The sequence below is a fragment of the Eptesicus fuscus genome, chromosome 17 (assembly GCF_027574615.1).
Source record: "Eptesicus fuscus isolate TK198812 chromosome 17, DD_ASM_mEF_20220401, whole genome shotgun sequence".
Lineage (NCBI taxonomy): Eukaryota > Metazoa > Chordata > Mammalia > Chiroptera > Vespertilionidae > Eptesicus > Eptesicus fuscus.
In genome coordinates, this window is record NC_072489.1 from 40,465,022 (window position 1) to 40,477,203 (window position 12,182).

Below are 12,182 nucleotides of genomic sequence, written 5' to 3' on the forward strand. Positions count from 1 at the left end.
GTGTCTTCTTTGTTTTGTCAATTTGTTTCTACTGCTGAGATGCCCCCGTAGACTCCAGGATCATATCCTAGACCAGTGGTTGGCAAACTCATTAGTCAACAGAGCCAAATATCAACAGTACAACGATTGAAATTTCTTTTGAGAGCCAAATTTTTTAAACTTAAACTTCTTCTAACGCCACTTCTTCAAAATAGACTCGCCCAGGTCGTGGTATTTTGTGGAAGAGCCACACTCAAGGGGCCAAAGAGCCGCATGTGGCTCGCGAGCCGCAGTTTGCCAACCACGGTCCTAGACATCCCTCAGAAATCAATTGAAATCCTAACTATCTTATCTGTTCCTGCCTACTGTAGCTCACACTGAACTCTGTCTTCTCTGAAAAACTATAACACCACTCATTTTGGTCTATAATCTCATATTGTTCCTTAAATGTTTCAACCTTCAAGGGCTGGAATCATGTTTTACAATCCTGTAGCCCTCAGCGCTAAGTACATTGGTAAAGAAATTAAGGATCCCCCTACATGCCTGCTGAATTGAATCCTTCCTCTGATGGCAAATGCTTCTCCATTTTCCAGTTAACTAAAATTATGTCCCTAAAGACAGGGACTGTCTCTTTCCCTCAGTGCCTAGAACTGGGACTGGCAGATAGCAGGCACTCAATGAATACTTAAAAAAATATATATTTTAAAACTGATTTCAGAGAGGAAGGGAAAGATAGAAACATCAATGATGAGAGAGAATCATTGATTGGCTGCCTCCTGCATGCCCCTACTGGGATCAAGCCCACAACAGGGCATTTGCCCTGTCCGGGAATTGAACCATGACCTCCTGGTTTATAGGATGATGCTCAACCACTGAACCACACCTGCCAAGCAATGAATATTTAAATCAGGAGTCCTCAAACTATGGCCCGCGGGCCACATGTGGGTGTTTTTGCCGTTTTGTTTTTTTACTTCAAAATAAGATATGTGCAGTGTGCATAGGAATTTTTTTTGTTTTTTGTTAAAATATATTTTATTGATTTTTTACAGAGAGGAAGAGAGAGGGATAGAGAGTTAGAAACATCGATGAGAGAGAAACATCGATCAGCTGCCTCTTGCACACCCCCTACTGGGGATGTGCCCGCAACCAAGGTACATGCCCTTGACCGGAATCGAACCTGGGACCCTTGAGTCCGCAGGCCGACGTTCTATCCACTGAGCCAAACCGGTTTCGGCAGGAATTTGTTCATAGTTTTTTTAAAACTATAGTCCGGCCCTCCAACGGTCTGAGGGACAGTGAACTGGCCCCTTGTTTAAAAAGTTTGAGGACCCCTGATTTAAATGAATGAATGAACAAACCAATGAATGAATGAAAGGTACTACTTACAGGGGTAAAATCAATAGGGAAATAACAGGATGTCACTTCAAACAACTCTTCCACAAAGGGTCCTAAAGCAATGGAGAAAGAATGAGGTTGACTTACAAGCTTCACTCATCGCAACAAACCTCCACCAGCTAATTCAAGGCTACAAAGTTGTACCGAGGCTATAGTCCCTGGAGATGAGGTCTTGGACAATGCGGAAGGCCACCAGAAGGTTACGGGGATCCTTTTCTCCATCCATCACCTGGATGAAGCCAAAGGTGAAGTCAGCTCCTAGGCCCTTCAGCTCTGGGGAGGAGAGAACAAGGTCACTACTGTCCCACGGATAGAAAGGTGGGCTTTCTTAGGGCTTGTGTTTTCCCTCTACTACCACTGCCTCCCCTTTCCTGCCTCCCAGAGAGAGGACCCTTTTTGTTTTCCTATTACTCAGTGAAGAACAGATGTGCAACAATATGTAACTGTTACAGAGGTAAGAATTTAAAACAGCCCCAATTTGACCCTTTTTTTACTTTACTGGGGAGTGCGTAGACCCCCAGCTTCCCTTTATCATTCTCTCTCAGAGTACTGGCTCTTCTATATAACCCCCAGGCTAAAATGAGTCCTGGTATTAGGGGGGCGGAGGACAGGATGTGGTCACTTTTCAGATTTCCTAGAGAGCCCTGCCTCTTACCTTCTTCCCGGGTTCGCATAAAGTTGGTGATAATACTGTAGACTGTGTGTCGGTCCACCTGTGGCAAGGACTTGGGGTGGGAGAGACCAGAAATAAGTTAAGAAAGTGATCAAAGAATAACTCAGCTGATACAACTACTTCCTGCTTTACAATCTCTAAGTGGACAGTGCCCTTTATACCAGTATAAGATGAACCTAAGAGGAAATGCAGAGAAAGGACAAGGCTGTTAGCCCAGCACTACAGCAGTGGGGCCAATAACCACAAACTGTCTACTGTATGCCTTACTTTTTTTAGATGTAAGAGGACACAGGCCAGACACAATGGCATGCCTCCCTCTTCTTATACAGTAGCAAGGAATAGCATGTTAACATGGTCAAAGACCTGAAAGAGTTGAGAACTTCAAAGGAAATTATTTTTTTGCCATCTAATTCTAGTTATGTGGAGGGCTGGAAGATAGAGAATACCAAGGTGACTGTTATCACTCACCTGTACATGGACCTCCTGGAAGATGGCTTTAAGCACAGAGACAGCCAGCCCTGGGGGCAGGGTCACACACAGGCTCTGGGGGAGAAGAGATGAGTGAGCACTGAGGGAGTTCTAGCACAGCCTTTAAGACACAACCCTAAAACAGGCCTAATTAGCTACAGTGGAATCACAACGTTCAGATTCAGCAAGAGTGAGAAACGTGGTCCCTTTTCTCAAGTTGATTAGTTCTTTGTAGTACCTTCCAAGTTGGATCTGAATTTCAGTCCCCAAAGTAAAACAGACTAAGAACTGAAGTGAAGCTGGCTGACACTAGCTCAGTCCCACCTTTGGGCATCTGTTTCTCAGCACTCAAAGTCTCACCCCCAAAGGGCAAAGAGAGAATTCACTGGAAAAGGGCTTCTGCAAACATGATGTGTAATGGGAAAAAAGGAGAACTCACAAGTGCCCTCAACCCCCGGAGGACAGATGGGATCACAAGATGATGGTCCTTCAGCCGGTTCTCATAGAATAGGATGAGGTGTACCACTGCACAAACCAGAAATACAGCCATTAGCTCACACAGGCTGAAGGAGGGCACATCAGGGCTCCTTCCCGGAGTTTGAGGGCTATTACTGCTTGGGCTTCACTACAAATTTCTTCCTTCACCAAGAGGTATGTCTCATGCCCTCCCATTGAGGATGCCTTGATTAGTCAGGAAAACAGGTGAACATCTTTTATTATCCATTCATACATAGGACTACCGTCAAACCCATTCTCAACCCCAGAACTACCTTTCCATAGAACTGGGGCTGCCAACTTTCTCAAAGGACCAAGATTGTAAATATTTTAAGCTTGCAGGACAAAGTATCTGTCACAATTACTCAACTTTGCTCAACTTGGCCGCTGGAACATAAATGCAGCATAAACACCAGGTAAATAAATGGGTATGGCTACATGCTAATAAAACTTTATTTATAAAAACAGGCTGCAGTTTGCCTATAGAAGATAAATAATTTGTTGGCTTTTTTCCTTAGGACTTCAAAGCACTTTGATATTTCATTATTTTTCCACTCTGTCTATGAGACACTACTTTGTCCACTTTACAGAGGGGAGGATGCACTGAAAAATACTGTCTAAAATCAAGACTGTCTTGTCTTCTGTCTTTTTTTTTTTAAATTAATTTCTTTATTGATTAAGGTATCACATATTTGTCCTCATCCCCCCTTGTCTTCTGTCTTAATCCTTATCATTTCTGTGACATATACCAGTGAGGAATGAAGACCTCCATTAGTAGCTCACAAATCCCTTCCTCCCTCCTTCCCTCCCTCCTTCCCTCCCTCCCTCCTTCCCTCCCTCCCTCCCTGTAATGGCTTGAATAGTCTAGGAAGGCCTTGCTTGGCTCAGCACTCCAGGGAGATACTCCTACTAGTGATGCCAGTACCTTCCTTCTCCAGGAGCAAGGAGTGACACTGGAGTAGCACCTGTGACAAAAGCTGGATTCCTCGTTCCCGAGTTCGGGGTTCTGGATTCTCTAGAGAAGACCTGGGGAGAAAGTAGGATATAAAGCTTGACATTACCCAGTTCAAACTTTTAAAGAAATAAATATTTTGCAAGTAGTTACACTCACCCCCTGGGCATGGAAACCAGCAAGGAAGGTATTCTGGAGGTGCTTAGGATTACAAGTAACAGTAAGACCAGAGCCTAAAGAGCCAATTCCCAGACTGATCCGGCATCATTAGAGGATCATGTTACACCTCAGCCACCAGAAGTGCCCATCTCCAGGCATTGCCTGGGTATTGGGCTTTCTCTTTCTCCCCTGAACTGTGACATTCCTCTGAAACACAGCTTAGCAGCTACACATGGGCTCAAGAGATGACTGACAGCTGCAGTTTCAATCAAAATAGGAGGAGAAGAAATATATTACTGCTGAAGAAGAAAAGTGAGAACATTCACCAAGGTCTGGGGGGTGGGAGGGGGGAACCACAACAACTTTGGAGATAGGAACTTGTCACTGCTCAGAAGTAGAAAACTGTGCATTTAAAAATAGACCAAGGTACATTTATTTTATAGCAGGATTATTCAGAATAGCCAAAATGTGAAAATAACCCAAATATTCCTCAACTGATAAATGGTTAAACAAAATGTGGTATATCCATACAACAGAATATTATTCAGCAAGAAATAAAATACATGCTACAACAGGGATAAACTTTGAAAATACGATGCTATGTGAAAGAAACCAGACTCAAAAGGCCACTTATGGCATGATTCCATTTATGTGAAATGTCTGGAATAGACAAATCCAGAGAGATAGAAAATAGATTAGCAGTTGCCAGGAACTGGGAAGAGGAGGGAATGAGGAGTGACTGCTAATGGGAATGGGGTTTCTTTCTGGGTTAATGAAGATGTTCTAAAATTGACTGTGGTAAGGGTTGCACAAATCTGTAAATACACATTTTAAAATGGTGAGCGTTTTTTAAGTGAATTATATCTCTTAACGGTGTTATTAAAAAGAAGAAAAAGAAACAAGGCCAGAATAGACTGAATAGAAAGGCCAAATAGTTGCTTATGTGGAAGAAATGCATAATAGTGACCTACTCCTAACATCCCCACCGCACCCACCCAATGGCTATGACTGTTAACAACCTTTGCAATTAAATGGTCTACCAAGTATGAAATATGAGGAAAGCAGGCATTGGACTACAAGCACATACTTTCTCTGATGCTTGGAATATCTGATAAGGACAATGATCTTCCACCTGTTTCCCCAAACCTTTTCCTATATAGTGGGTTCTGGTGCAAGGTCAGCTTCCTAGCAATGGCCAGCAGGGCCCAAGGCAGGTCTGAGTCAGATCCAGGATGACTAGAATACCATGGGGGCAGGTGGGTCTTAAGAGGCATAGGAGGAACCCCAGCTCTAATTAAGTAATAGTTGATGGTCTTCAACCAACCACCTCACCCCAAACCTGTGGGCTGATCCAGGAGCTGGTGTGGCCCATAGGCCATGTGCTCCCAAAACTTCCTGAGGAGCCTTAGGTGGCATGACACTTTTTTTTAGGAGAACAGGGGCTTAGCCTGAGGTACTGATAAGGGTGAGTGGGGGCGTTGGGCTACAACAGGAAAAAGTCAGGACCAATTAGTTCCAGGAATGCAGCATTGTACAAACAACTTTTTGAGGCCAGGCTAGAGAAGGATATTCTAGAGCAGAGGCTCTTTCTTACCCAAGGGCTTCCACCACTTGTAATACTGTGTAGCTTCCAGATTTCACATCTAGAGGAAACAAAAGAAAGAAATATGAAAAAACAAAAACCCACCCCAGGGTTCAATGACTCATAGTGGGGCCCACTATGCTTGCCAAGAGCACCCCTATATGAGAATCATTACTCTTAACATTTGAATATGCAGCTTCAAGTATAAAAATAGAAAAGTAATGCACATATAGGTTATTCATTACAGAATTATTTACTACTAGGAGCCCGTTGCACGCAGTTTCGTGCAATAGACTTTTCCTTCACCTGGCTGCCGGCATCAGTTATCCGCCAGCAGCAGTTTTCCTCTGGCCACCCGCCGCCGATCAGAGCGCCTCCCGCCAGCACGATCGGCCACCCCGAGAGGAAAACTGCTGCTGGCGGAAAACTGGTGCCAGCAGCCACGCAATCGGCCACCCTGAGTCCCGCCCCCCGCGCCTCCAGCCGGCCCAATCGTGGGCGTAGCGGAGTGATGGTAATTTGCATATTACCATTTTATTAGGTATGATGATAGCAAATGACTGCAAACAACAAATGGCCATCAATAAGAAACCAGTTAAATAAATTATAGTACATCCATACAATGGAATTCTCTGTAGCAACTCAGAAAAAAAGTGAAGACTGAAGAAATCAGACAGACACACACACACACACACACACACACACACACACACACTTGCTGATAATGGGACAAGAGCTAAAAGCAGAACAGTGCACATAAATAGTATATATTTTTGCACTAATGCCATTTTTCTGTTCCAGGACCTAATTAGGGTTACACACTGCAATTAGCCATCATGAATCCTTAGTCTCCTCTGGTCTAGGAAAGATTCTCAGTCTTCCTTGACCTTGACATTTTATAGAAGTATTTCATAGAAGGTCCTTCAATTTAGATTTGTTTGTGTTTGTTTTCATTTATTCATAAAACATATTATAAGTCAGGTACCGTGTTAGGGGCTGGAGTAGAAATATAGACAGGGAGCTTTTAATAAAGAGCCCATAGTGTGTTAGGGCAGAAAGACACCAAAACAAATCACAGTATAACAAGTTTAGTATTACCATCCTATATAATAAAAGGCTAATATGCAAATCTACCGAATGGCAGAACAACTGATTGCTATGACATGCACTGACCATCAAGGGGCAGACGCTCAATGCAGAAACTGCCCCCTGGTGGTCAGTGCACTCAGCCAGAAGCCGGGCTCATGACTGGTGAGCACAGCTGCCACGGCAGGAGCCTCTCCTGACTCTGCAATAGCACTACCGAGCGGCGGCAGCAGGCACTGTGGGCTGAGATGAGCACGAGCAGCACAACGCCCAGCCCCGATTTGGGCTCCTCCCTGGCCACCTGCCACTTGGCCCCGAGGGCTCCTGGACTGTGAGAGGGATGTCCGATTGCTGGCTTAGGCCTGATCCTGGTGCTGTTCTCTGTAGAAGGCAGTCAGTCTGAACAACTCAGTGACTTAGGGAAGCGCAGGGAACTCAGGGTGAGCCTGCCTCCGTGCTTGACTCACCCACTCAATGGTGTTTGCAGGACAGACCATGGTGGCCCAGCCTGTGCATGTGCAGCAGCTGCTGAAGCTCAAGTAGCAGGCCATGCAGCAACAGAAGGCCATCCAGCCACAAGCTGGCAGGTGGACATCCCCCAAGGGGTCCTGGACTACGAGAGGGTGCAGGCCGGGCTGAGGGGATCCCCACCCCTCACCCCCACCCCACCCCAGTGCACAAATTTCGTGCACCGGGCCTCTAGTAGTGATATAAACAGAGACTGGGTTAACATAAGAAAGGAGTAAAATTCCTGGGTTTATGGACCATTCCTCACTAACTTTAACTGAGTCATTCTCTTAACACTATTAATTCTCCCAAATAAAAAATATCTGAAAGTACTGTTAATTACATACTTGGACTCCTGGGATGAAAGAAGCTAATAAATAGTTAATTTAACTAAGGGTAGCCTCAATGGCATTAAGGAAAAATAAGTCAAAGTTCCTTTCCCTATATAGGTAGGCCTAAGTTTTTCCAATGTGTCCCAAGATTTGCTCTCTAAAAATGGACCTATTAGCACCTCCTAACTACCCACATTTTCCTCAGCAGGGCACCAGTTCCTGTGGGGCACTGAGTGCTGTCAAAGGAGTATTTATATGAGACTGACATAGAATGTACAATCAGACCTCTGTCTGATGGAGTTGCAGCCTCTTGAGACTTTGGAGTAGCAGCCAGGGAGGGGGGTATGTGAAGGAGTAGGAGAAAGAAATATCCCAATCAGGATTCAGTTCTACTCAAGCTCTCCAAATGTCCTTTCTGCTGAGGATGCCACACACATTTCTCAGAACTATATTTTAGTGTCATTTAATAGTCTAACAATCTTTTGGATTCAGGAATAGCAGTCTCCTCAGGGAATCACAAATTATGGACAATACAATATAATAAAGACTGAAATGAAGGAAAATCCAAATAACTAAGAGGAAGAAAATTTATATCCATCACCTGTAAATTCAACATGTCCAAAAATCACACTGTTCGAAACCAGCACAGTCCCCAACTCCATTTTTAAAAAAAATATATATTTTTTATTGATTTCAGAGAGGAAGGATGAGGGAGAGCTAGAAACATCAATGATGAGAAAGAATCATTGATCAGCTGCCTCCTGCAAGCCCTCCATTAGGGATCAAGCCTGCAAGCTGGGCATGCACCCTGACCAGAAATCAAACCGTGACCTGGTTCATAGGTCAATGCTCAACCCCTGAACCATGCCAGCTGGGCCCAACTCCACTTCTCTTTTGTTCATTCTCAGGCTCAAAAATCTGGGGTCATCTTAAGAGTCCTCTGTCTCTTTCAAGCCCTATAACTAATTAGACCTCAAATTTCAGATTCTTCCTTTTCTTATGTTCATTTACTTATGTAGTTTTTTACAGCACACCTACTTATGCTAGTCTCCAGGAGACTCTGGTGGTAGGAATAGGAGGGTAGGATGTGGAGATTGTGTACAGAAATAGCTACTAAGCAAGTCTAATAAATATATGAGTGGTTGAAAAATAAGTACCATAAAGATTATGAAGTTTGAGATGATGTCTGGCTGGAGTCATCAGGAAAACACTTGGGGGGCAGGCAATGAGCACTCAAATCTGGCCTTGGATCCTAGGTCTAACTCTGATTAGATAGAGCAAAGAGAGAACTGGAAAGGAAAGCACTCAGGGAACAGCAAATCAAGGTGGCTGTCTGGAACTAAAGGTCCAGGAGAGAAGTGGTGAGAGTAAAGGTTGGGGCCAGGTAGTGGCAGCCTTTGAATGCCTGGCTGAGAGCCTTTCACCCTTAGAAAGCCAGATTATTTCTCTTCCATACTTACACCTTTACATCTGACACCTACTTTCACCAGGAACCCAGGTAAAAACAAAGTTGGTGGAAACTGCCTTTTTGATAAAGGCATGATCCTTCTGCATTTACAACTTGTAGGAGAGGCTGCAGTTGGGAGTGGCTGAATGGATGCTGATTTCTTTAGCACTAACAAAGCCTGATTTAGGATGGAGGATTAGAAAGTACATCTGACTCTAGGGACACTTCAAAACTCTGTCAGCCTTCAACAACCCTGACTAGGGCTGTGGTCTAAGATTGAGAATATCAATTTAATCCTTCTCAAATTCGCTTTCATTATGGGATTCCCTTGCTCAAGGATCTACAATGACTGCTATTACCTACAATAGGTCCCTCACACCCCTCTGCCTGGAATCCAAGTTTATGAATAATCCAACCCCACCAAACCTTTTAAACCTTATGTTAATACCCTTTACTTACCTGGTACTACCAACTTCCTTTCTTAGTCAGAAGGGTTAAATTACAACAGGGCTGGTGTTAGTCTTAGCTGAGTTGAGTTAAATGTAACTAGACAATAGTTTATACTATTTATTTCAGGCAGAAAAGTATATAAATTTTACAAAGATATTTATAAGAACTTGGCATTCCTTAATCATGTCTTCTCATATGTGTTTTGAATTTGAAAAATTCAAAATTATTGTGCTCATAACATATAAATGTGAAATAATAGTTACAACTAACATTGATATAGCAATGTTCTTTATCTTGGTTGAATGTGGGTGTATGCATTTTTCAAAATCAGTAAACATACATTTAAAATTTGTATATTTCACTGAACATAAATTTTACACCAAACTAAACTGTAAACAAACTCTAGTTAATAATATGCCTACCAAAGTATTTGGGGAAAGTATACTGATATCCACAATTTAAATGGATGGATAGGTATGTGAGCAGCAAGTTATATTAAAATGTTAATGGTAGAATCTAGATGGTGGGAGTATGTATTTCTTATGAAATTCTTTAGACTTTGCTATAAGTTTGAAAATTTTCATTAAACATTGGGGAAAGTGACACTGGTAATGCACTGTACTTGTACATTGTAAGCAGTGATAACACACTATGCTTCATAAAGCTGTAAGCAGTTAAACTTAGTGGAATGGCAGCATCAGGCATTTGCTCCTTGATGCTCCCATGCCATCTTGCATAGACTTCTTACAGTTTTTTTCATGGTGTAGTGATCGGCACATATGTAGTCTAATTTGTATTTATATTCCTACTAGAGGCCTGGTGCACAAAATTCGTGCACTGTGTGTGTGTGTGTGTCCCAGGCTTCTAGCAGTTCTGGAGCCCTTGGGGGATGGCTGACTGACAACTTAGGCCCATTCCCCATCCTCAGCGCTGCCATGGACACTGGAGTCTCCCACCACTGCCGCTGGGCTCACTATGAGCCCAGCTCAGGGCTTCTGGCTAAGCAGTGCTCCCCCTGTGGGAGCACACTGACCACCAGGGTGCAGCTCTTGCCTTGAGCGACTGCCCCCTGGTGGTCAGGGCAAGTCATAGTGACCAATTGTTCTGCAGCTAGGACAATTTGCATATGAGCCTTTTATTATATAGGACTAGAGGCATGAAATTTGTGCATGAGTAGGACTGCTGGCACCAGCTTCCCTCTGGCACCTGGGACCTGGGCTTCCCTCCGGCTGCTGGCAGGCACCAGGGACCCAGGCTTCCCTTGCAGCCCCAGCTTCGTCTGGAAGGTCGTCCGGAAGGACGACTGGTCTAATTAGCATATTGTGCTTTTATTATTATAGATATAGATTGCTTTGCACCTGTTTGGAGAATAACATGTGTTCAATAATGAAATGATTTAGTTAAAAGTGGAAGTGCTAAGGACCAAAGTATTATACTTTCTGCAGATTCACTATATTCACTTATCACATATTCTAAAAGTTAATATGTTCAATTTTCAAGGGATATGTCCTTTACTTTTCCCCAAGCACGAAAAATTTCCAAATATAGGCAAAACTCATCTGTATTTGTGAGATTATTTTGTAGTCTGTTACTTAACACTAGGTCTAAAGGCCCAACATTCAATAACTTTTAAGGTTTTTTTTTTTTTCTAAAAGAGTGAAGTCTCAGAATTCCAAGGAAATCTGGAATTTGTTTTATTAAAATCTTAGATAAGCTGTCAGAATTAAGTGATCCCTGAACTGGTCAAAAGCAGGAAACTGGAGATCTGGGGAAAGGATAAAAACCACCACCACATAAGAAAGTCATGAAACAAATTAATCAAGAACTTGACGAAGAAACACAGGGAAAGTCTTAAGGAGGATACGCAGAACATCTCAGACTCCCCCAGGCTGGCTTCTCTTCTCTCCAATTACAGCCAGGCAGAGCTCTGGCCGCCGGGCCACTCCCAACATGCCACGCGCCCGGGGCTGAAGCCGCTGAATACACGTCTTCTCACATCAACCTCCCAGACACAACGTGCTTTCGCGGCGTGAGCACCAGATTCTAACCTGGAGCTTCTGGGCCTGGGTCCCGGTTTCCCCACCTGCCTGATCTGCGAGTCTCTTGCCCTCGCTGGGCCTGTTTGCTCTTAGGTGAAAGTAGCAATGACTCTCCTACGTCGGGCCGGCGCACAGGGTCACTACACGAAGATGAGGGGCGTAAAGACGCTTTAAGGAAGATGCAAGGGACTCTCCGTCTGTTATGGCTCTTAAAGTACGCGATGCTCACAACCAGCCCCAGACCGATCTCTCCAAGTCACCGCTGTCCCTCACTCCCTTCCCGCCCGGCGCCAGTGCCGCTCCCTGCGGCCGGCCCCTTGCGGAAGCCGCGAGGCGACGTCTGCCGTACCTGCAGCCACTTGGTCAGCGGGGCCCTCCTGCTGACCCATGACGAAGTCGTGCACGAGGCCCCACAGGGCACCCGTGGGCGCCACCGCCTCCAGATCGGCGGCGGCCGCCATGACGCGAACTAGCAAGGGGAAGTGGGCTGTGGCGCGGGACGGGCCTCTCGGCGCACGCGCCTCCTGAGCCAATCGCCTGGCGAAGGCTGAGGGGGCGGGGCGCTCCCCGGGTCACGTGCTTGCCGGTCCTGGCGAGGCAGTTCCAGGGAGGCTGGAA

General features: G+C 44.6%; 1 protein-coding gene across 5 annotated transcripts in view; it reads right to left on the minus strand.

The window, feature by feature from the left end:
• The window catches only part of MMS19 (MMS19 homolog, cytosolic iron-sulfur assembly component), a 28,750-nt gene extending 16,699 nt beyond the window's left edge, over positions 1-12,051 (minus strand). For 4 of the 5 annotated variants that reach the window (XM_054728952.1, XM_054728949.1, XM_054728951.1 and 1 more), the window contains exons 1-8: positions 11,914-12,051; positions 5,716-5,764; positions 3,936-4,036; positions 2,955-3,040; positions 2,516-2,590; positions 2,030-2,099; positions 1,519-1,647; positions 1,366-1,427 (exon numbers count right to left, since the gene is read on the minus strand). In XM_054728952.1, coding sequence (XP_054584927.1) covers positions 1,366-1,427; positions 1,519-1,647; positions 2,030-2,099; positions 2,516-2,590; positions 2,955-3,040; positions 3,936-4,036; positions 5,716-5,764; positions 11,914-12,025 — 684 coding nt within the window. In that variant the 5' untranslated portion in view covers positions 12,026-12,051. Of the gene's footprint in view, positions 1-1,365; positions 1,428-1,518; positions 1,648-2,029; positions 2,100-2,515; positions 2,591-2,954; positions 3,041-3,935; positions 4,037-4,121; positions 4,164-5,715; positions 5,765-11,913 lie in introns of all 5 variants that reach the window. The other variant, XM_054728953.1, reaches the window with a different exon arrangement.
• Positions 12,052-12,182: the final 131 nt, after the last annotated feature.